This window comes from Pteropus vampyrus, unplaced genomic scaffold, assembly GCF_000151845.1.
Source record: "Pteropus vampyrus isolate Shadow unplaced genomic scaffold, Pvam_2.0 Scaffold194, whole genome shotgun sequence".
NCBI classification, from domain to species: domain Eukaryota; kingdom Metazoa; phylum Chordata; class Mammalia; order Chiroptera; family Pteropodidae; genus Pteropus; species Pteropus vampyrus.
Window position 1 is genome coordinate 1,061,645 of NW_011888975.1, and position 22,647 is coordinate 1,084,291.

The 22,647-nt window shown below is 42.9% G+C and overlaps 1 protein-coding gene across 4 annotated transcripts in view; it reads right to left on the reverse strand.

Annotated features, from left to right (window-relative positions):
• The window catches only part of DNM3 (dynamin 3), a 412,790-nt gene that overhangs the window by 284,569 nt on the left and 105,574 nt on the right, over positions 1-22,647 (reverse strand). For all 4 annotated transcript variants that reach the window (XM_011371704.2, XM_011371705.2, XM_023537572.1 and 1 more), the window contains exons 5-10: positions 11,743-11,841; positions 10,994-11,154; positions 10,022-10,164; positions 6,921-7,056; positions 4,706-4,773; positions 1,374-1,512 (exon numbers count right to left, since the gene is read on the reverse strand). In XM_011371704.2, the coding sequence (XP_011370006.1) occupies positions 1,374-1,512; positions 4,706-4,773; positions 6,921-7,056; positions 10,022-10,164; positions 10,994-11,154; positions 11,743-11,841 (746 nt within the window). The remainder of the gene's footprint in view (positions 1-1,373; positions 1,513-4,705; positions 4,774-6,920; positions 7,057-10,021; positions 10,165-10,993; positions 11,155-11,742; positions 11,842-22,647) is intronic.

Genomic DNA, 22,647 nt, shown 5'->3' on the forward strand with positions numbered 1-22,647 from the left:
CGGAAGGGTTGTTTTGCTCTTTCCCACGTGCATTCACTTTCCTTTCCTTGGTCCCTGAACTTCTACGGCTCTTCCTGTTTTGGAGAAGAGAAACTAGGACTTTAAGGAGCCGGTGACAAACCAGGAAGAGGCCTAGAGAAGGGCTGTGAAGCTCCAGAGCCACTTCTGGACCCCAAGCTAGTGGCACATACCGCCCCCCCACCCCGCCCGTCTTTCGCATTGACCTCCGGGAAGTTAGCTTGCTTCCTGTCTGTCACCACTTACATCTTTTCTTCCTCTGAGTCGTTCAGCCAGGTAACTGAGGATCAATATTCATACTCATCCACATTCTCTGTCTCTCTCATTCTTCCTCCTACTTCCCACTGGATTTTTAGAGAGGTTACTCATAGTTACCATACAGAAAGGGACAGGTAGCAAAATCAGAAGTATCTGTACTTCCAAGAAATGACCAAAGTACCAGCGTTAACTGCCATGAGGCTGAGCCTGCCCTACCCTCAGCTTCGTCGCTAACTCCCTTCTCGCGTTTTCCGACACAGGACCCTCCTTTCACGTCCCTGTGGAATGACTGGGATCCAGCACAATTCTGCCGTGCTCTTCACTGAGGCGACCCCCAGACCGAAAAGTCTCTCCCCCACCACTCTACATCCTAAATTCAACAGGCGTTGCAAGGTGGTGGTGACCATTTATACATTAGCCACCATTTACTGACCAATTACTGTAGTTAATCAGTGTGTTAGGGTCCTATGGTTTTCAGACACCGTCTTGTTTAGTTCCCACTAAGGCGGTATTATTATGACTATCATCATCCCATTTCACGGAGAAATTAACAAGACTCTGGGGAATAAGCATGATGCTCAAGGTTCCAAAGTAAATAAGTATCAGAGCCAGGATGTGAATCTAGGTGATTGGAGCTCAGAGGCTGAGCCCTTTACAACACCACACTGCGCCTTCCTGGGACGTCCAGGTTCAAGTGGGCTTTGTTTCAAATTTAGAAGGACTTCCTTACCGACATCCACGGTACCAATGAGTCCATTCCCCTAACAATCCCATCCGCGTGCCATGGGAAAAATGAGGGCATTCACCTATTTGTTCTAAAGTGACGTTTACCTGTTTAAGACAAGGAGAAAACTCGCCGACTAAAACACAATCTTTCCGGCTTACGCAACCCTATTTGGAATGGGGTGACAGACGACAATATGCCTATCGCCGACGCGATTCCCACTCAGCACTTTTCACGATCCTTCCTCCAGCAAATACAGCACCTTCTGTGACAAAGTGAGGGGTCGGGGAAGAGAGGCACATGGCAGGGTGGGAAAGATGGGTACGTCACACAGATGGGTTAACTGCTGGAAAGTGAAACGATCCACACTTACTTTTTTGGTACACTTCTTGACGGTGTTGATTAATTCTTGTATTACCAGGTCTACACTCTTCAAGGAAGGCCCTTTCAGCTTTACAATTTGCTTTTTGACTATTGCTTCAAACGCCATGTCTGGAGTAAACAGCCCTGTCCTGAATTTAAGAAAGAGAGCATGTTAGATTTTTTTAAATGAGTAATATCCTTTTGAAAATGTTTTATTGACATGCCACTTAAAGTCAGCATGTAATACCCAGGTTTAGAAGTTACACAGTGATTTATTCTGGCCACAGTATCACTTGTAATATCTTTAATCCTAATATTCCATAATAAATTCTAGTCTATGGATACTTAGCATTACCTAAAAGAGTTCCCGAAATGTTCTCGTGGTGTATTATGTGGCCTTTAACTAACAAATATTTAACCGTAATTTGTCTCATCTCACAGTGTCACAGCAATAAAAAGGAACGCTACGGCAGGAATGGTGTCCTCAATTCACATTTCTGCTTCTAACGTATTCCAGAAGCCATCCCCTCGTGTCCTCTGTGGGGTAGGAAATGAGCCTCGTTTTCTGAATGCTACATCAGCGGTGCTACTGGCAGACAACAATCCGTACTTTCCAGGAGAGCTACGGCATGGCGAGCCCAGTGGGCCCCAGTCCGAGGTCCCAGCGAGCTGGAGGAAAAAGGAGGCAGGTAAACGGAACCAGCTTGGGACCCAGGATGCCTAAATGAAGAATTTACAAAAATAACAATAACCAAAACAGCCAGTACTTTTTTCATTTGGCTAGAATTATTTCAAATTGGTATGGTAACAATGCTTTTCTCATACAGTGCAGGAGGCTCAGGAAAGCCGATGTGTGTGTGTTTGTGAGCATCTCATAGACAGTGAAAAACGTTTACTCGTGTTCAAACAAAAGCTCAATGGAGAAAAGCTACAGTGAGAGGGACTGGACCCTGGGCACCAGCCGCGCCAAATACCTGCAGGCTCCAGGCGTCGGCACTGGACGCTCCCTCTCTGAGACCCTCCTGACTCCCTCTGCTCACATCTTCCTTGCTTAACTTCTCTTCCTGCAACACTCAATTCTGTGAACATCTTGAGGAAAGTCACTGCCACTCACTTCCTCGACGCCAGCTTTACTCTACGTCCGTCTTACCGTCGGCGTAGCACCCTTTGCTGCCCCCCCCTCTTTCTGCCTGCGGTGGTCATCCTCTGTCGTAACTGTCATCTCTCCACCTCGGATACAGAGCACAATCCACGCTGTTCAGTCTAACATTAAAAATTTCCCCCGTCCGAGCCTAATCTTCCTTTTATTTTCCTCCTTCCTTCCACGCGCCCTATTCCGGCCAAACCGGGCCACGTGCCTTTCCGCAAACACACTCGCGCCAATACTGCCTCTGCCTTCACCTACGATGTTCACGTCAGCCTCCCCACGATCTCGATCTGCGCAGATCCTTCCTGCACTCCGAGGCCCAGACCAGGAGCAGCCACCTCCTCCAGCGCGCCTTCTGCCATCCTGCCAATGACAAGGGCTGCCTTCTCCGAACCCCGACGCCCTACTTCCACTGCGGTGGTCTGGGCACATACGTCAGTCCCATTGCTACACGAGGAGGAAGAGTCACTACCGCATTTGTCTTATTTGTCGCACAAGACTGTCCCCCGGCTGATCATTGGCACTCAGTGCGTGAGGAACGGAGGAGGACCGGTAGGTCTTTACTGGGCAAAGATGGTTTCTGTTATTCAACTATCTCACAGAATCGACTGGGAACAACACTCTTCACAAGTGTATTTAAGGGCCTGAATAATCGCACCGTTACCATGTCACACTCAGGACACTGTGCTCTTCTTATCTCACAGGCTAATTAACTCGAGAATAACAACAACAGCCAGGCTCTTCCGCTGGGGCGCACATAAATCGGAAATCTACAGGCCTTTGCAACTACATTCAACGAAAGGGTGTCTGGTAAGGTGTTTTAAAAGCCAAGTAAAAGTACTGTATTTGGCTAAGTAAAAATACTTTGTGGCCCCAAAAATATGACTTGGTACCACTGCGTTTTCAGACAGACATGTTCAAATACTAGTTCTGCCAGGCTACAGAGCAAGACACAGTTTCTATACCAAAAGTATTCTGGATTTGAGGGAGAGTGAAGAGCTCGAATAGGGAACTTAGAAATCATCCTGATGGTGAGAGAAACTGGATTTGGTTATAGATGTTTTCTCCTTTCCGCTGTGTGAACGCTTCTTTACCTGTACTATTTGAGACTCATAGATGACTGTCTAAATTTTAAAGTGATAGCTAATTTGAATGTCGTTACTCCTTTGGAAAATCACACATCACATGCGCACTCACGGTCACGTTTTGCCCTCTCAGCCCCTCTTCCCAAAATAGTCCCCCCTGGGCCCTGCGGCAGGAGCTGAGGTACAGCAGCCAATAGACAGGGGACTTGGGGTGCCTCCTCCGTGTGAGATAACCCGCCAAGTAGGCAACCCGAGTTTTATCACCGTGAATTCAGGACACTTTGATTTTGTTTAGTCTTCTGTATACGAATTCAAGAAACAGCTGTTAAAAAATGTTTTTATTAGGGTTCTTTAAAGAAAGTAAATTAGGATAATTCCACTTCACACGAGGGCAGATTCGGGTACAGGTCCCTCTCCGGGCCCCGTGTCCCTCCGCCCGCGGGCCCACATTCCCAACTGTAGTCGGCACGCCTGGCTCCCGGCTCGGAGGGCACACGCGGGGCTTCGCCGGTCTGTGCCTCTGCTCGTACTGCTCCTTCCACGTCAAGCCATTTCTTCGACGCTCCGGGCCCCAGTTTCCCTCATCCTCTCCCATCTCACGCATTGCCACCTGTACCATCCACACACACACACGCACGCGTGCACGTGCACATGCATGCACACGCACGCACATGCACAAGCACACGGCACACCTTTGCCTGTTGAGATCATTCTGGTCTTCTAAGCAGGCAAGGCTCAACTCAAAAGCCACCGCCTTCGCTGATCCTCCCCAGTCTCGCTCCACCCGCCCTGTCTCTGTGTGAATCTTCTGGGCACACCGGCCTCCCTCCCTCACACGCGAGGCCCTGGAGAGCAAGGGCGTGCCCAGCGGTACATCTCAGCAAGCACACTGCTGTGAAGAATTTCTGTTTTTCTAACCAAAAAAGGCCGAGTATGACAATACAGGAAATAACGATTGAACTCAAACTAGGATTTTCCATTTCTTCCCCGCCCCCCGCCTTGTGATCTATTCTGTTCAGATGATGAAAAGGCCACTTCGCTAACCATTTACAAACATTCGTGTTCTTCGAGGAGCTTGAACCGAACACGAGGGAAATGTGAAGCACTTGCCTGATTCCGTGTATGTTTTTGATCGCGTAGCTTATTTCTCTTCGCAGTTCTTTCTCATTGAACTCCATCTGCAGATGGAAAACGAGCCACAGTTATGTCGCTTAATTCCGCTGAATGATAATATTATTGAATGTTAAAAGATGAAAATAACTTGACTCCGATATTAATAAATGGATACTCATGTCTTTCCTAACTTAAACCCAGATGGCCCAAACATCTGTTTATGGAAAGTTCGAGGCAACGGTGAGCACTAGGGGTTTCTGGGAGCTGTTTCAGCACAGCGGATTTCAACTCTGCTAGATAAGGAGTGCTGTGCACAAAGGATGCCTCTTGCACAGAAATCTGGCTATTCGTTTGAAATACATAATTCTTCATTCTTTTCCCTAACGTAGTGAAGGTATCTGCAGACGAACACATAAGTAAGAGTGTCACCCGACAGACGATAGCCGTCCAGCTGTGCTGAGATGAATGTTTTCTCCCCGGCCATTTTAACCACCTGAGTTCAAGGCCTCTTTGTAAGAGGAAATTAATAATATTTACCAGCCCGACGCAGGATAGATTGCCATATGAAAACTTCCCAGAAGTTTGAGGTACCTTAAATTTATTTGGAAGTGGGATCAAAGTGCCATGGAGCTCAGACCTCAGCCCCTGCCTCCTGAGATCGGCCTCTCCAGGCAAACTGCCTGTCCTTTCTGCCCTCGCACTGTGTGCCACTCAACAACAGATGCCGCCGTTGCCTGCCCGCACCCTGGGGCTGCATAGCTCAGCCCTCGCTTCCTCCCTGTCTGTCTGCGACAACCTCCCCCACCCCGTCTCACGCGGCCTCCTCCCGTTCAACTAGCTGCTCATCCCTCCAAACTCAGCTGAGAAGCCAGGCTCCCCGACGCTCCGGGCAGAGACTCCTGTCCGTGGGCTGTGTTTCCATAACACCCTGTGTGGAGGTTTATCACTTTACTTAGCACGTTTTAATGAAACTATCTGTTTACCCATCTGCCTCCCACACCGGGACATAAGCACCCGCCTCCGTACGGGAGGCAAGTCACATGTCCCTACGAGTACCTAGCTGCTTCCCAGGCACTTCAAATGTAACAAGTCCCAAAGCAAACCGTGATTCGGACTGTCACACGAACTCAGCTTTCCCTCGGTTTCCCCCGTCGGATGGGCTAACGTTCGCTCAGGGGTGCGCACCAAACCTTGGATGTCCTCTAGAATCTTCTCTTTCTTGCACCCCCCATATCGGTCCACGTCCTGCTGACCCCGCCTCCAAAACCACAAACCCGCCCACTTCTCTCCAACCTGTCCTAAGTTACAGGAGTTGAGGCTTCAGGGCTGCTCGCTTGCACATACCCCTCCAAGACCCAGGGCCTCACTGTGTGTTTACAATTTTGTTTTCTCTTTCGAGGGGGTCCCCAAAATTGTATAGGCTCCAGGCCCTAGAGAAAGTGGATCCACCTCTGCTTCAGCTCTGTGTTTTAACTCACTGCACCTGTCTCCCTCAGTCGATCTCTTGCCCCTTTGCAATCCAGCCCCCATTGTGCGCTTTTAAACCATCGACCAGATCAGGTCACACCTATTCCGAAAACCCTCCCCTGACTTCTCATGGTTAACCCCGCCCCTTCATCGGCCCTGTGTCGCCTCCTCTACTCTTCACCTGCTGTACAGGTGCTCGCTTTAGGGCCTTGTCCTCGGCCGCATGCCTTGAACCACCCTCTTCCCCCAGATCCTCACAGCTGACCTCCCTGTGCCTTTCTGGTCATGTGCTCGATGACCCTTACTCAGAGAGACCTTGCCTGAACACCTCACCAAGAGCGGCTGCCCCAACCGTGCCCCCATCACGTGATATAATAACACTTGACAGCTTCTTACTTTGACCCTCTGTTCATTTTCTGTCACTCCTCACCAGTGTTTCTGACTTGGTAACTAGAACTTTGGCCCAGAACAGGCGCTCAAGAAATATTCTTAAATTAATTAGGAAACAAATAAACATCACAGGAGCTCAGCCAGTATGTGCTGAGATGTCATTAGATTCCATTAAGTAAAATCAGAACCATCGGTGCGGAAATATGCTCTCTCAAATCTCATTACCTGAGTTCGAAGGCTTTGGTTCAAAGAACCGTCTTAGTCCCGTGCCATTCGCACATTGGATGAGCATACGTGGGACAGAATACGGAAAGACAGTGAAAAGAAAGGGGGAGAAGTCACGTTTGGTACAAACCTTGACTATCTCAAAAGGAAAGCGTTCGTGGAAAATACGATTGATTTTAGCGCCCCCTGAGAGCTCCAGGGTATCGACTTGGTCCCCCGAGCCTTCGATTCTCTTCTCGAAGTCCACGGCGAATTGCTGAACCATCCTGTAATTGTGAGAGAGAAATAAAGCTGACTCGAAGCGACAAAGCTCTGCATCTGTCCCTCAGAAACCTGTTCCTGGTGTTCTTAGTGGCACCTACTGGCAGAATTAACACTGCACTCTGTTCGGCACTCAAAATGTAATTAACTGAAATACACGTTACTGAGATTTGTTTTAGATGTTTAATTAAAATATTCTAAATATCCACCATTGAATGCATTCTGTCCGTTTCGTTGCAGCCATAAAATGGCATTTGAAACAGTTAAATTAAGAATTTAAGTTAAGCGATAGCACTTTATACGGAACGGTCAAGCGAACCTCGGCGCCAGCGACACCATGGCCAGCGGCAGCAGCGGAGCCGCTCACAGCCCGCCAGCCCCGGCCCCGGCATCGCGGCCAGAACACGCATGTTCGTGACGCCCGTGTCCCTCGGCAACTAGCCCTGGCCTTGGTCTTCAGCGACTCCCCACAACTGGATGATAGAATTCAAACTCCGTAACGCAGCGCGGAGACTCCGGGGCCCGGCCCTGGCTGCCCGGCTCCCGCCGCTCCCACACCCGCCTTCGACACCAAGTGCGCGGCGGCAGCGCCCCGCGCGTGTGCCGAGTCTCTGTGTTTTCCTCCTTCCGCCCCGTGCTTCTCTGCCTGGCTAATGGTTATCTGTCCTTCGAGCCTCAACTCAAGGGTTCGCTTTTTCAGGAATCGTTCCGTGAGCCCGGGCCCAACCACCGCCGCCCCGCACTGCACCCAGATGAAAGGCCCGTCCTGGGCTTCCGGGCGCGCTTGCAGCACGGGCCCCTGGCGAAGTGCCGCGTCACCTTCACCCACCACGCCCTCCTAAGGGCTCAGCTTTTACTCATCTTTCCCTGCTCCGCACGGGAGAGTCCTCATTAAGTTCATGAAGGAAGGAATCACCTTAAGGTGGTTGTTAAAATAACAAAACAAAACGAAATAAACAAAGAACTAAGGGGAGAAAATAACTACTACTTGCATTTGTGATTACTAGGTTTAGACAGATTTTGACACACTGAAACTCCTGTCGAATTCGAAATCTAATAGGAAAGAAATTCAAACCATCTAAAACTCGCAGCACCTTTTTTTTCGCTTTCATCCAAATCACGAATGCATTAAAAGTAACCGTAAGTTACTAGACCAGAAAATCTAGACTATACTTGGATGTTGCCACATTCACGAATGTGCTAATGTTAACCTAATTTTTGAACACCTGGAAGGGTACATATATGACAAATGCACTAAACACTAGGAAAGTTTAGAAAACTGACCTCCAGCCATCCTTTCCCCAGCCCTACACTGCAGCCACCTGGCCCACAAGAACGAGCTGCACCAAGCACCAAAGGGCTATCCTCCCACCCGGCGAACCCCTCCCACACGTCAGGATCTCATTCAACTATCACTTTCTCTGTGAACTCACACCCTTCCTCCACGCAACTGCTTCCGCTTCCTCACCTGGGCTCCCCGAACATCTTATACTTACCAGAAACATCGCATTTAACATATTAGTTTCTTACATGTCTGTTTTCTCTGCTCTACTGTGGCCTCTTCTTGAGGCCAAAAATCTTATTCATTGTTGAATCCCCAGTAGATAGCACAGAGCCAGACACCAAGTAGAACACACAGAGATGAGAGAAAGGTGAGAAGGGAGGCAGACAGAAAGAGAGGAAGGAAAGAAAAAAGGGAGGAAAGGAGGGAGGGAGGAGCCGAAACAGCCATCTACTGGGAAGGATACAGGCATGGGAAATTCTGTAATCTGAGTCCAGTGGTGTCACAGAGGCGAGACCCAGTCTTTGCAAAGAGAATAGTTTCAGGTGGATGTTCAGATGATGACCTGGGGCCTAGGCAGAAATAGCTTTCCTTTCTCTGTAACTGGAAGAGTTTTTATAGGAGCTTAACCAAAGCCGAGAATAAAAAAAAAGATAAGCTAAGAAAGAGTTGAAGCCAAGAAAAAATTATTTCTGCGTGATCTTATATAATTTTATTCAATGGGATGAGAGGATGCATTTAAAATGTTACTGAAAAATCTGAGCATTTAAAAATCTCCCCACAAAGAAAAGAAATTATATCGTGCACTTTGAATGCCAAATTAAGGGTATTTTGATTACAAAACTGCAGAGAAAGAAAGAGGCCATGAGAGGCGGTAAGTGTTGCCTCTGGAGATGGACTTCAGATGTCCTGGCCGGGATTGGGGAGCTGGCCGGGATTGGGGAGCTGGTCCTCTGGTCCAGTGGGACCTGAGGCAAATTGCAGGAAATTGAAGGGCCCGAAAGAATGAATAAAAGTAAAAGACATAAGGGGCTGGTAATTCTCAAATAACTACTGTGCTACCCCAAGACACCTCGGGTCTAGTGACTGCAGGATAAGACGGGAACATCACAAAGGAGTAAAAAGATACCTGATGGCTTTCATATTTGCATTTTTCAAGGGCTAAATTAAAATCATTACCAAAAAGGAAAAAGAAATAAAATGCAGCCCTATTGTCCGTACTTTTCTATTGAATCCTTGGTTCTTATTCCACTGAAAAGTGCACAGAAAGATCATGTGAAATGACTGAAATAAAAGGGTAATGAGTACAAGTGACATCGATAGATGCAGTTGGACGACACAGATGACGTCTTGACAGGAGCTCCGTCCACTTTTAAATTCTAAGGGCAAAACCCATACTGAGCTATCACTATTGGTTTTACCCACTTACTGAATACAATTATAAAAATACAATGAAATTGGCCGTGCCGATGGGCAAATGGTCAAATTTGTAATAACAGAATAAGATCGACAATTATATTTTTCAAGGAAATCTAACGATCCGAGGCTCCTTGTATAACATACACAGAGCCCGACATACTTTATTTGCCTCTTCTGTTAAGCCTAGAAAACATGACGACAAGACTAAAGGCAAAAGCAAACACAAGAAATCAGTTTAAAGTGCCAAACGGGGCAGGCCAGGCGCTCACTGCAGCAATGCTTTGGTCTTCCTGGTGGGGTCCTCTGGCTTGAAGTTCCTGTAGGCCTCCACCTCGTGTTCTATGGACAGCAACTGGCCCTGCAGTTTGCTCCTGAAGCTCGGGAGGGTGTCTCGAATGTGGTTGGTGAGTTGCTAAATCAAATGAAACAAAATCATAACATGCGTTTAACAGATTGAAGACTAACTCGTGAGACAAAAGGCAGCGTTCACTGTTTCCCTAAGCACTCGAAACTCTAGACGGTGTTTGAGACTGACTGAGGAGATAGGTAGTGAGAAGAAGCCCCACCTCTCTCCTCCGCCAGCCTCGGCAATGCTCAAAACACCTTCTGCTAGTCGCTGGCCAGGGCTGTCTAGAACGCCCTGTTAAAATGCAGCTAGCGTGACTAATGAGGGTGCCACGAACACCTTGGCACGGGCGGACATATCGGATCACCTACCTTGTTGAGATAAACCTTAACTTCGAATGCGGGGGGAATGTAGGAAGTGGAGAGTGACAGGGCTGCCCGATGTTCTTGGGACCACATGGCTTAGCACCCCGGTGGCGCTCAGAGGCACCTGCCAGCCGTTAGCTCCCTGTCCATTCTGAGGCTCAGGCAGGTGCTTCTTCTTGCCTCCACTCCTGGGCCCCAGTCCAGCCATGGTAGGTCACTGGCTCATGCCCTCAACAGGCTGCATATAAAAATGTCTGCTAAAATGTATTCCCTATTCGCCGTCCCTACGTAAGTACGTATTTCTGCTTTGAGCATTGTTATTCCAATAATACTAAGGTGGATTCTAGTCACTGAGAATAGTAACAGTGCGGATCTAAATATTTATATAGATAGGAATTTTTTAAATTCCTATCACTTAAGCTGAATGGCCAATTTTTGAAAAATATATGTATATAAATAAGAAAAATGAATTCCAATAGTCACATATTTCATAATTGATCTTGTTGCTTGAAAAAAAAGAGCACTTTTACCTGATTAAGCACCTTCTGCAGGTGTGGGGTCCCCATCCGATCGGCAATATGTCTGTAAGCCGGGTGTGAGAGAAAAAACTTCCTCTCTGCCAGCATGGCAGCCTTGATGTCCTTCTTCCCATCTATGTCCTTCTGGCTTCTGTTCACCACCCCCACGTAACCTGAAACAGAACACACACCTATGGAGTTTGGGACGCTTTCTGTTGTTTATTCTGGGGCGATTTCAAAGCTCTCAGAGAGACTCGGTAAGAAATGCAAAGTTACTTTGAAGGCCTGAGGGATGTGTTCCTTTACAAAACTCAATTTGAGACATCAGTATTTAACAAAGGCGGGCTGATCTGGCTAATGACAATTTTCTAGCATTAACACATCAATGTCTTTTTCCCTTAAAAGCTCTGTGCATTTTAATAGAGTATGCTTCTTAGCAGTTCTGTCATGTAGCAGGTAATTAAGTCAGTCAGCAGATTTTTATATAGAATCGGACAGTATATATTTATGCGGTCTATGGGGAATATTTATACCGTCCTTCCAACCCCCTCCCTTTCCCTGTTTTCTTATTCCTGTTATTTTAAAGAATAGTTTTTCCGTTGGGTCATTTTTAATACATTATTTCAGAGCACTGTGCCACTCCATATAAAGCACAACTAATCAAAGCCCCTTCTTCACAAGGCTGGCGGCATTAAAACCAAGCCTCCCAGTCGTTCCTCTGCCGCACGTCATGGAAGCCTGCACGGGACACGGGACGTTACCCCTGCGAAGAGGCAGCAGCTTGTTCTCCAGAACGTCCCTGGCATCCGTCCCTTCATCCATAAGATCCAGCTTGGTAATGACGCCAATGGTTCTTAGACCTGCATCACAAACCAACCAAACATTACACGGTTTTGTACGACACTAATGAATTTTGGAGACATACGTCTTGATGCTAAATGCAAAGCAATCATGTTCCTGGTCCTTCTCCTATTCCTCTGTCTCACTCCGTCTTCTAACCCACTGCCACCCAGGTCTGGCAAATTTCAACAGGATGAGGCAGAGATGCAAAACCACCCGTCCGTAAGATAACGTTCGATTCAAGAGAGAAAAAATAAAGTTGCATCACCAAAATACGTTAGAATTTATGAGTTGATTTTTCTGTCATGCATACAGAGAATTTCCACGTTTAAATTTTCCTCCCAGGTACTGCACACAGCATGGATGCTTTAAATCTGTCATGTATTACATTATTTTAGAACAAAAACCAATAGGATACACATGGACCAAGGCTGAGAGTGTGTTATAAAGCACGGCTTATTATTGATCCAGTTCTGAGCACTGAGGTCTAAAAAATAAAAAGAAGAAAATTGGGTACAGGATAGTGTCATGACCAAAAATAAACCCGCAAGTCTCACAGCATTTACTGTTCCTCAGAAAAGGAAATATGGCGTAATTAATAAAAAAAAAGACTGAACCAGGAATTCTGAGGCTTGGATTCTATCTCGAGGCAAATCACTCATCTCCTTGGGTCACATTTTCCTCAACTGTAAAATAGAGTTTACCTCAAGGTTCCTTTCAGTAATATAATAATTAAAAACCTACGCATTTTATGTACTATATCAGATATACTATATTTGTCCCTTGCTTCCATCACTGTATAAAAGGAACAACATTTACCTAGTGATTCATAGTTTTAAGTACATTTCTTTGGACTTCCAATTAAAATGGTTACTTGAACACAAGCCTTTAACTTTTACCTAAAACCATTCTAAAATAATAATGGCTAACATTCGTTAACCTAACTATGGTTTTAAATGTTTTTCATGTCTGAAATAATTTTATCCTAAAAAGTAATTAATCTACTTTTTTTTTTAACAAGGACACTAAGGCAGAGAGAGATTAACTAACTTTCCGAAGGTTATCCAAGAGGTGGGTTCATGCAGTCTGGTTCCAGAATCCATTCTTTTAACCAAAAAACGCCTCCCAAAACAAAAAAAATAAAAAAAAAAAAAAGGCTTAAACCAAGAAGATCAAAGAAAATGAGAGAGGAATGCAGAAAATTATCGAAACTGGAAACCCAGCAGGATGAGTGCTAACTAACTTAGACCAAAGAAAGAGGATAACTCATTCAAGAAAAAAGAATAGGAGAACCCAGACACTGGGTGATCTACATCAGAGCATCTCAGAAAGTTTCAAGACCTGGGAGAGAGATGGTGGGAGCTGAGGCTGAAAATAGAAGCATGGATGAAAGCGGTTAGACTTCCATGGATGACATAGCTAGGAGCTGCCCTGCTCGACGCCTACAGGAGAATGCAGGTTCGCTCTCTGGAAAGACTGCACTAGAGAAAACTCGGAACTCATGGCACGCAGCCCAGCTTTGGGTCCTCAGATATTAAAAGAGGGCGATTCAGTAAAATTCTACAGACAGAATGGCAGGACGCCCCTCTCCTGGCCAATTCCCCAATTTGACTTCAAGAAAGTGCTGGCCCAATAAACTTCAACCTCTCAAGCAAGAAACTGAAACGATGGTCTGGGGAAATTAAGCACCCTAAGAGGAAAAACACAGAGGAACCCCAATCAAAACAGTCCAATAAACCATCCTACTGTGAAGCCTATCACTCAATAAGTCAAGGCTCCCACACTGAGTTTCCAATTACCTAATAATAGGTCACTTTTATATATGAATGGACAGCCAAGGAGACTCTCTGAGACCCAAAACAATAAACATTATGAAACAGAACTCGGGGGAAAAAAAAAAAAACCAAAGATAATGCAAAATACAAAAGAAAAATGTTATTTTTATTAATATCCTCAGAAAGAAGAGGTCATTGCATTCATGGAACAAAAACAGAATGTCATTAAAAAAAATTCAACCAAACAAACAAAAATAATTCTCAAAAATTAAAAATATGAGAGTGGAAATAAAAATGTTAGTAGAATAGTTGGGATACAAAGTTAAAAACCCTTCCAGAAAATAGAAAAGTAAATGATAGAAAAGGAAAAAAGTTTTTTAAACTAGAGAAATGATGCAGAAGATCCAATATCCGAATAACCGACATTCCAGTAAGAGATTGAAGATCAAAGAGATAGAGTTGGGGGTGGGGTACACTATTCAAGACCATGCCCAAAAGTGAGAGATGAATTTATAGATTGTATGAACTCATCAAGTATCCAACACAATATGAAAACACACACACAATATGGCATGTCAGTATATGTTTTAAAAACACTGGGAACAAATAAGATTTCCTGAAAAGCTCCCAGATAAGTTAAAAAAAGAAAGTGATTAAAAAAAAAAAAAGGTTGAGAATCATTATAGCATCAGCAGCAAACCGGAAACTAAAAACCAATAGAGCAATGTTTTTAAAATTCAGAAGGAAAAATAATTTCTAACCTAAACTATTGGTAATGCGATGGTACAAAAAGATATTCTCAGACCTGCAAAATGTCAAAATAGTTTACCTCTTTTTCTGCTTTTTTGGGGGGAAACTGCTAAAGAACATGTTCCAACAAACTAACGAAGAAGACAGGCTATCCAAGAAGCAGGGAATCCAATATGACGACGACAAGGAAATTTTTAGGGTGATGTAGATCCCACTAGGAGGCCTGGGGAGCAATACAATGCCTACGGAGTGAGAGAACACAGTTCCAAAAAGATGTCTTCTCCCGCCAAGAAAGATAAATACTACTGCCTAATATTTTTGAAGGTATTAAGAGACTTAGACTTCTGTAGGCAAGGTTGGGAAGGCATTAATGATAGATATACAGAAGACTATGCAAACAAAAAAAAAAAAAGAGAGACAACTGCCAACCTCCGGGAAGACAGGATCATGGAACTATAATCATAATTTACCACATGGCTCAGCTATGAATAACGTTTTCAGTATCATAAATATTCAGTTAGCAAAATATGATGGTATAATGTTATTAGTAGAATGGGGATGGTAAGTGTGTGTGTGTGTGTGTGTGTGTGTGTGTGTATACACATGTGTGTGTATGTGTCAGTACATGTAGGTATGGGAGAGGGATATAAGACAGCTAAATCTTCTCCATGGTAGGAAGTCAAAAGAGAACATCTAAAAATAAAAAATCAAGAAATAGTATAAAAAGATTACATAGCAGTATCGTCAGCGCCGAGTTGATCGAGAAGGGGAGGCTTCGGTGGTGAGACGCCCAGTTACAAGAACACACGAGGGGCCAACACGACGATGAAACGCAGGCACCAACTTTATTGTGGGGAGCGCGCTTCTGTTGTGGAGATGCAGTTCTCTTGCGGGGAGCCCGCTTCTGCTTCTGCTCTTCTTCCGCTCCCCTTCTTGCATTCTCTTTCTGCTCCCCAGGGGATCACATGGGCTCCACACATATCAGGGTACAATAGTGGCCTTCAGCCACACGTGTGTGATACAATAAGCTGAATTACGTTTATATATTTTAGCCGCAGGTGCCCTACTACGCTAACGTGACATTCTAAATCTGGGGTCCTATTCCTAGCCGTGAGCCTGGATCACAGCCAGACCTGGGACCCACAAACATGGAGGTAAAAAAAAAAAAAATAGCTATAAGGGTTTGAAGTTGTAGCCTCTGGAAATCAGTGATCAAGAGTCAGGAGGAGTGAGCAAGGACTTAATAGTTTTTATTACAAGCCTTTGGGACTGAATTTTTAAAAAGTTATGTACACTTAAAACATTAATAAAAAAATAAATGCTTAATTTTAAAGGTATTTTCTTTACTGCTCCCTTATTTCTGAGAGGGCAGAAGAGTCCATGCTTAGCGAAAGTGGAAAAGGAGACCATTTTCTGTTTCACCTTTAGTTATGCAAATAGGCAGCTTAAAACAATCAGTGACACTCCTGCTGGCTGACTCAGACCTACACTGATAGACCTGCAAAGGCCACCTGTCACAAGACACTCAACGGCAGTATGCTTGAGAAACACTTCACTGGGAATCTAAAGATGCAGATAAAAATAACAATAGAAGCCACTTACCGAACCCTCATTATAAGCCCGCCTCATCTAGGATGTGAGATGACCCTATGCCATAGGTAATATTATTTTCTCAATTACCCAAATGAAGAACGTGAGACTTGAGAAAGTGAGACTTGTGTAAAGGCTCACAAGGCCTGGAGGGTGTGAGATCCAGGCACCATAATTCCATTTTTAATCACTTTATATTTCTGCCTCCCAATTCATAGCCAGAGGCTACAAATGATTGGCTGTTATCTGGCAAGTTCCTTACATCACTTGGGCCTGTTTCTCCACGGAACTGAAAGTTTAACTAGACGTCTCTTTCAAGTCTAGAATTCTCAGGAGACCAACTTCCAGATTTAGAAGGTTACGTATGGTAATAAGTAAAGAAAAGAGTAATTTAAGAAAGTTCTTGGCCTCCAGGTAAAATAAAAATAAAAATAATAAATTAAGAGCTAATACGTAATGTGTGATATTGTGTTTCGATTACATTTCTCTTCAGAAAAGAAAAGCCACGATGTTGAGGGCTGATGAGGTCTGGTGAAGACCTTGAAAAGACACTCAAGGCCCATCAAAAATTTGATTCTTCTGTAGCATGGAGGCCAAGAGCACCAACCTAAAGATCATACTGTTTGGGTTCAGGTCCCACCTGTACCCTTAGTAGCTCTGAGCCTGTACGTCGCAGTTACATTTGATGGCTAGGATAATTATTAACAGCATCCCCTTTAACTTTCAAAGGACTTCTTGTCTGAAGAAGTTATGTGCTCACTTTAACTCATCAGTAAAATGAGGAAAATAACAAATCCATGTTTTAAAATTAAATAACAGCACTTCTGGTTTCCGGTGAAGTTGCCACCACATCCTAACAATAAGTAAAAAAGCAAAACACACTGAAAAATCAATAACCCTTCTTAGATTCATCGGAGAAGTGGAGTCACAAACCATTGCCCACCAAATTCGGAGAGACAGACAGATGTATCAGAGAATCACAGCCAGAAGCAGAGAACTCTGAGGGAACCAATGCCTGGATAGGAAAACCTGTAATTGATGAATTGCTGGAAGTTCAGTGTGGACAGTCTTAGAGCTGAAAAGCCTAGGGGGACCTACTCATAGGGGGTACCCATGCTTTCCTTAGTTTTGCCTCCAGGAGCTTGCTCATCTGAGAAAAATCCCCTCATGCTTCCAGCAGGGGGAGGTCTAAACAGACATCTCACCAGAGAAGATATGCAGATAGCAAGTGTGTTTTAAAAAAGATGTTCCACAGCGCATGTCATCAGGGCGATGCAAATTAAAACAACGTGAGATATCACTACACACCTATCAGAATGGCCAAAAGCCAGACACTGATGCCACCAAGTTCTGGCCAGCACACGGAACAAGAGGATCTCTCGTTCACTGCCGGTGGGAATGCAAAATGATGCAGCCACTTTGGAAGACGGCGTGGCAGTTCCTTATAAAACTCAACATACTCTAACCATATGATCCAGTAATTGTGCTCCTTAGTATTTACCCAAAGAAGCTGAAAACATGCCCACACAAAAACTCACACGCAGATGTTTATAGCAGCTCTACTTATAATTGCCAAAACTCAGAAGCAACCAGATGTCTTTCAGAAAGTGTGTGAATGAACTGTGGCACACCTGGACAATGAAATATTATTCAGAAATAAAAAGAATGAGCTATCAAGCCATGAAACACATGGAGGAACCTTAAATGCCTATGGTTAAGTGAAAAAAGCCAATCTGAGAAGGCTACGTAGTGTACCATTCCCAGGACATGGCATTCTGGGAAAGGCAAAACTATGGAGAGAGCAGAAGCAGTAGTGTTTGCCAAGGGTTAGGGAGGCAGGAATGAAAAGCAGAGCACGGAGAATTTCTGAGGCGGTAAAACCATTCTGTATGACGTTACGATGGTGGATACGTGTCATTACACATTTGTTGAAACCCGTAGAATGGGCAACATGCCAAGAGCGAACCCTAAGATGAACTGTGGACTCTGAGTGACATTGACGTGTCAATGCAGGTTCAATCGGTTGTGACGGATGTGCCCTCCGGTGGGGTGTGAACAGCTGGGGAGGCTGTGCCTGTGCGGGCACAGGACGTGTACGGGAACTCGCTGTACTTTCCACTCACTTTTTCTGTGAACCTAAAATTAGTCTAAAAAAGTACAGTCTATTAATTAAAGGCAATTAAATAATATGACCCAGGCAAAGTATTTGGCACATGAAAATGACTGAATAAAGGAGAGGTGTGATCTGACCAGCTGTTTCTCACCACCACTTCCGAAGAGTTGCAGCTCGTGTGATGGGCATTCCTGCCTCTTCACGACGCTGTCCCCCTCAGCTCCAAGTAGCCTTCTCTTCACTTCTTTTCTTGGTCAACTCCTACCCAGCCTCCAGAATACCTCTCAGGCCTGTCCTGCAGGTCCTTAGGCAGGCCTCCCCGAGCGTAAGTTTGGAGCCCTTTCTCTGTGCCCTCAGAGCTCCCTGGGTACACTGGAACCATAGTTCATATATGACACTAGAGATCTGCTTCTTTGTCTTTGTCACCCGCTAAGTCATGATCGCTTCAAGAATACAGACTACATCTCATCTGCATCTTCCAAGCAATTCAAACAGATGCCAAATGCAGAGCGGGAAAGTAGATGTTTATTAAATAAATAAAGGAATAAAAAGGAAGTGTATTTACTTTTCTGATGTTCAGACAAGAATTGAAACACAACTTTCAGAAAAGAAATGTGATACCATTCCATCATGTTACCGAGGTTTGTTGTCAGCACAATGATTTTCCTATAAGAACACTGACATTTTTTCCATTTATGTATGCAACTACATTATAAGTAGTGTGTTGTTTCATCTAATTCAAAAATGGGACAAAATCAAGCCAGGAACCACATTAGCAGTTTCCAGAAAAGTAATCTGGAACGCTGTGTACACTAAAATAACAGCAATGAAAAAAATCAGTGAAGAGTTAGTATAAACATGTATACAGCGAAATTAAAAACAGACTTAGGAAATTAGATGTCCTTTAGTTAATGCATTTTTTTGTTTTGTTTTGGGTTTTGGTGGGATTTGGGGGGCGGGTATTGAAGTAAATGTTATTCTTTCTGTTTGGCAAAGATTATGGAATATTTTATTTCTTCAAGCAATCAGTGATGAATGGGAACAGTTTCCTGTTTTTTTCCTATAAGTTTTCCACAAACATTATTTTCTTCTTACTTCCAACGATTCTGAATAGTACAGTTTTCATTTTCAAAGTCAATAGGTAATATGATTGCATTTGATACTAGGTAAAATATTAAATAATAGAAAACATTAAAATTACTGTTGCTATGGTAACAGACTCTATCTTGCTCACCAATATATGCCCAGAGTCTAGTGAAGTGCTTGAGAGATTTAATATTTGTGGAAGGAAGGAGGAAGAGGGAGGGTGAAGGGAGCGAAAAAGATAAAGGAGGGAAAGGAGGAAGAATACTTCACAGATAAGAAAATTTAGAATAGAGTGATTCTTGCACTGAGAATTTGTACGCCAAAATAGACTAAGACATGAAGAAACAAAAGAAAAAGAACCCACATAAATTAAATCTCTCTATATTTTATCCAGCTAAATCCATTTTCTTCTTTTTCCTTGGCACGCAGCTTAACCATATTTCCAAACCTCCCTTACATTTGAGCTATAATCTCCCTTATAACCTCCCAGGGATTGAGTTCTAGCCAGTGGAATGAGAGCAAAAATGGTATGTGCCACTTCGAGGCTGGGTCTATACAACTTCCCATGCGTGCTCCTGTCTGCTGTTTTCACCTTATGGATCCAAGCATCATAAGTCTCAAAGTCCCTAAGGGTGACAAATGAAGTCCCTGGGTATCTGAATGATGTCATAAAGAAGAAACACCACAGTACCCTGAAAATCCACCCAGATGGATATATCTACTGTTTACTCCATTACATGTTTCAGTCCACTTATTACTGTATGTCATACTAGTATATACTATATACATACTAATACATATTCTACTAATAGTATAAATGGTGGAACTTTCAAGAAGAGAGCAGCCATCATGGACGCCTGGCTTAGCAAAGTTAGGTAGCAAGGAAATAAATACTGCAAGTTGGAAAGATGAAGATTCATATTATGCAATAGCTGTATATTTTGTAAACCTGCCTCATTTGATAACTTATAAGGCAGACTAGGTGCCCACTGAAAGGGAAAACCTGTTAGAAAGAGCCAGAATGTTAATTTGTCTCAATTATTCCTTGCTGATTAAAGCAAGGTATTTAAGAAAGATGAGTTCATACAAGAAATTTCTCATTTTGCAAGCAGAAATAGAAAAAAGTCGAGAGACTTTAAGGTCCTTTAATGGTTAAAAAATCCAACTATTCTTATAACTCAAGCGACTATTCTTATAACTCAACTATTCTTATAACTCAAGCAAGAGTAGACTGAAAAGGCTCGGAGCTCAAACAGTCCACCAAGAATTTTCAGTTCAGCAAAGGAGCTCAGTGCTTTCTGTTGCTGGCTATGAAAGAATAATAGAGTTCAGACATACCTTTCTGCTGTAAACTACTATAAAACTGATAAAATATGCGAAACAATTGTCTTCAGACATGAAACAACAGGTGGCACAGGACCATATACCTGAGAGAGACAAAGTGATTCAATTCTCAATTTCTTCTTGGAGGCAGTTTCTGGACTACAGCGCCTACTGAATTAGAGACACCAAAAGGGTCACACCTCGGTAAAGATTACTGCAGTCCCATCATTTTTAAAAACTCTAAAAATGAGCTTCAGAAAATCAAACTGATCTGCAAGTAATGTAACTACTTGCTGAAACAAAACCTGACATATTTTTAAAGAATACAATAATACTCAATATTCAACAAAGTCAAATTCAAAATATCCAGCATTCAAACAAAAATCACTAGATACGTAAAGGAGCAGGTAATCACAATCAAGAAAAAAAAAACAGCCAATAGAACCTCATTTAGAAACAATGGCACTCACAGATAATGTTAAAATAGCTATTATAAATATGCGCAAAACTTTAAGGATATAAACAAAAATGTGAAGATAATGAGCAAATAAAAGAATGAGAGTTAATAGAGTATAGGTGATATAAACTCGCAGAGCTAAGAACTCCAACCACCTAAAGAAAACCACACAGAGGCACACCATAAATTTCTGAATACAAGTGATTAAAAAAGAAAACACACACACATAAAAACAGAAAGAAAAAAAATAAGAGATATGAAAATAACTACAGACTTCTAATCAGAAATTATTAAAGTGAGACGTCTTTAAAGTACTAAAAAAAAAAAAAAGAACTGTCATCTAAAATTCTATACCAGTGAAGAAAATATCTTTCAGAAATAAAGGCAAAATGATGACTTTTTCAGACAAACAAAAGATGAGCTAATTTGTTACCAGAAGCCCTGCACCGCAGAAACAGTAAAGGAGGTTCTTCAAGCTGAAGGAAAGTAGTACAAGATGGAAACTCAGATCTATACAAAGGATTAAAAATCTCTGGAAATGGTAAACATATGGGTAAATGCAAGACAGTTCTTTCTCATTTCTAATATCTTTAAAAGACAATTGGCTATTCAAAGCAAAAATAGTGACTGTACATTCTGGGTGTCATTTAAAACATATGTAGGGGACATAACATGGGTTTATAATACATGGGAAAAACAAATAGCAAAATAATAGACTTAAAACCAACTATAAAGATAATTATATTGAATGTAAATGGTCTAAATATCACAATTAAAAGGCAAAGAGTAAAGTTTGGATAAAACAGCAAATGAAATTATGTGCTAAACCACAAGAAATATACTTTAAATATAAGGACATAAATAGATTAAAAATAAGAGTATAGAAAAGATATACAATGAAAATACTAATCAAAAGAAAGCTGGAGTGGCTATTTTCACATCAGATGTAATAGATTTTAGAACAAAAAATATTGTACACTTCTACATACTGGCCATAAAAACTGAAAAACAAAAAATAATTTAAATACTATTTATGATAGCATTCAAAAACAAAATACACAAAGATAAATTTGATACAATATATGCAAGATATGTATGTGAAAACTATAAGATGCTGCAGAGGAGACCAAAATAAATGAAAAGAAATACCATGTTCATTGACTAGGACATTCAAAACTGTTGAGTCAAGTGTCTTCAGATTGGTCTGTAGCAGTTGTTCACTAGAACTCACTGCAGCAGTAAAAATGTTCTATAAGTGAGCTTTGCAATAGCGAAGCCATTAGCCACATGTGATTATTGAGCACTGGCAATGAGGTATGGCTGAGGAACTAATTTATTTCATTTTAATTAATTTTAACTTTAATTTTAATAGCCACATGTGGCTAAAGGCTAGCATATTAGACAGTTTGAGTTATAGATTTAACGTTGGTCCAAACAAAATCCCAGCATGTTTTTTGTCCAAATTGACAAGTTAAATTCAAATGAAAAGACAAAATATTATTATAACCGAAGCAATGAAGAAAAAAAATCTTGCACTACTTGATTTTAAAGCTTACTATAAAGCCCCAATAATTAAGAAAGTGTGGTATTGGTATAGGGACAGAAATACAGATCATTGGAACAGAAAAGAGTCCAGAATTATTATAAACACACACACACACACACATGCGCACGCGCGCGCAAAGTGAAGGGTGGGGAGAGAGACAGAAAGTGAGAGAGGGAGAGATGAATT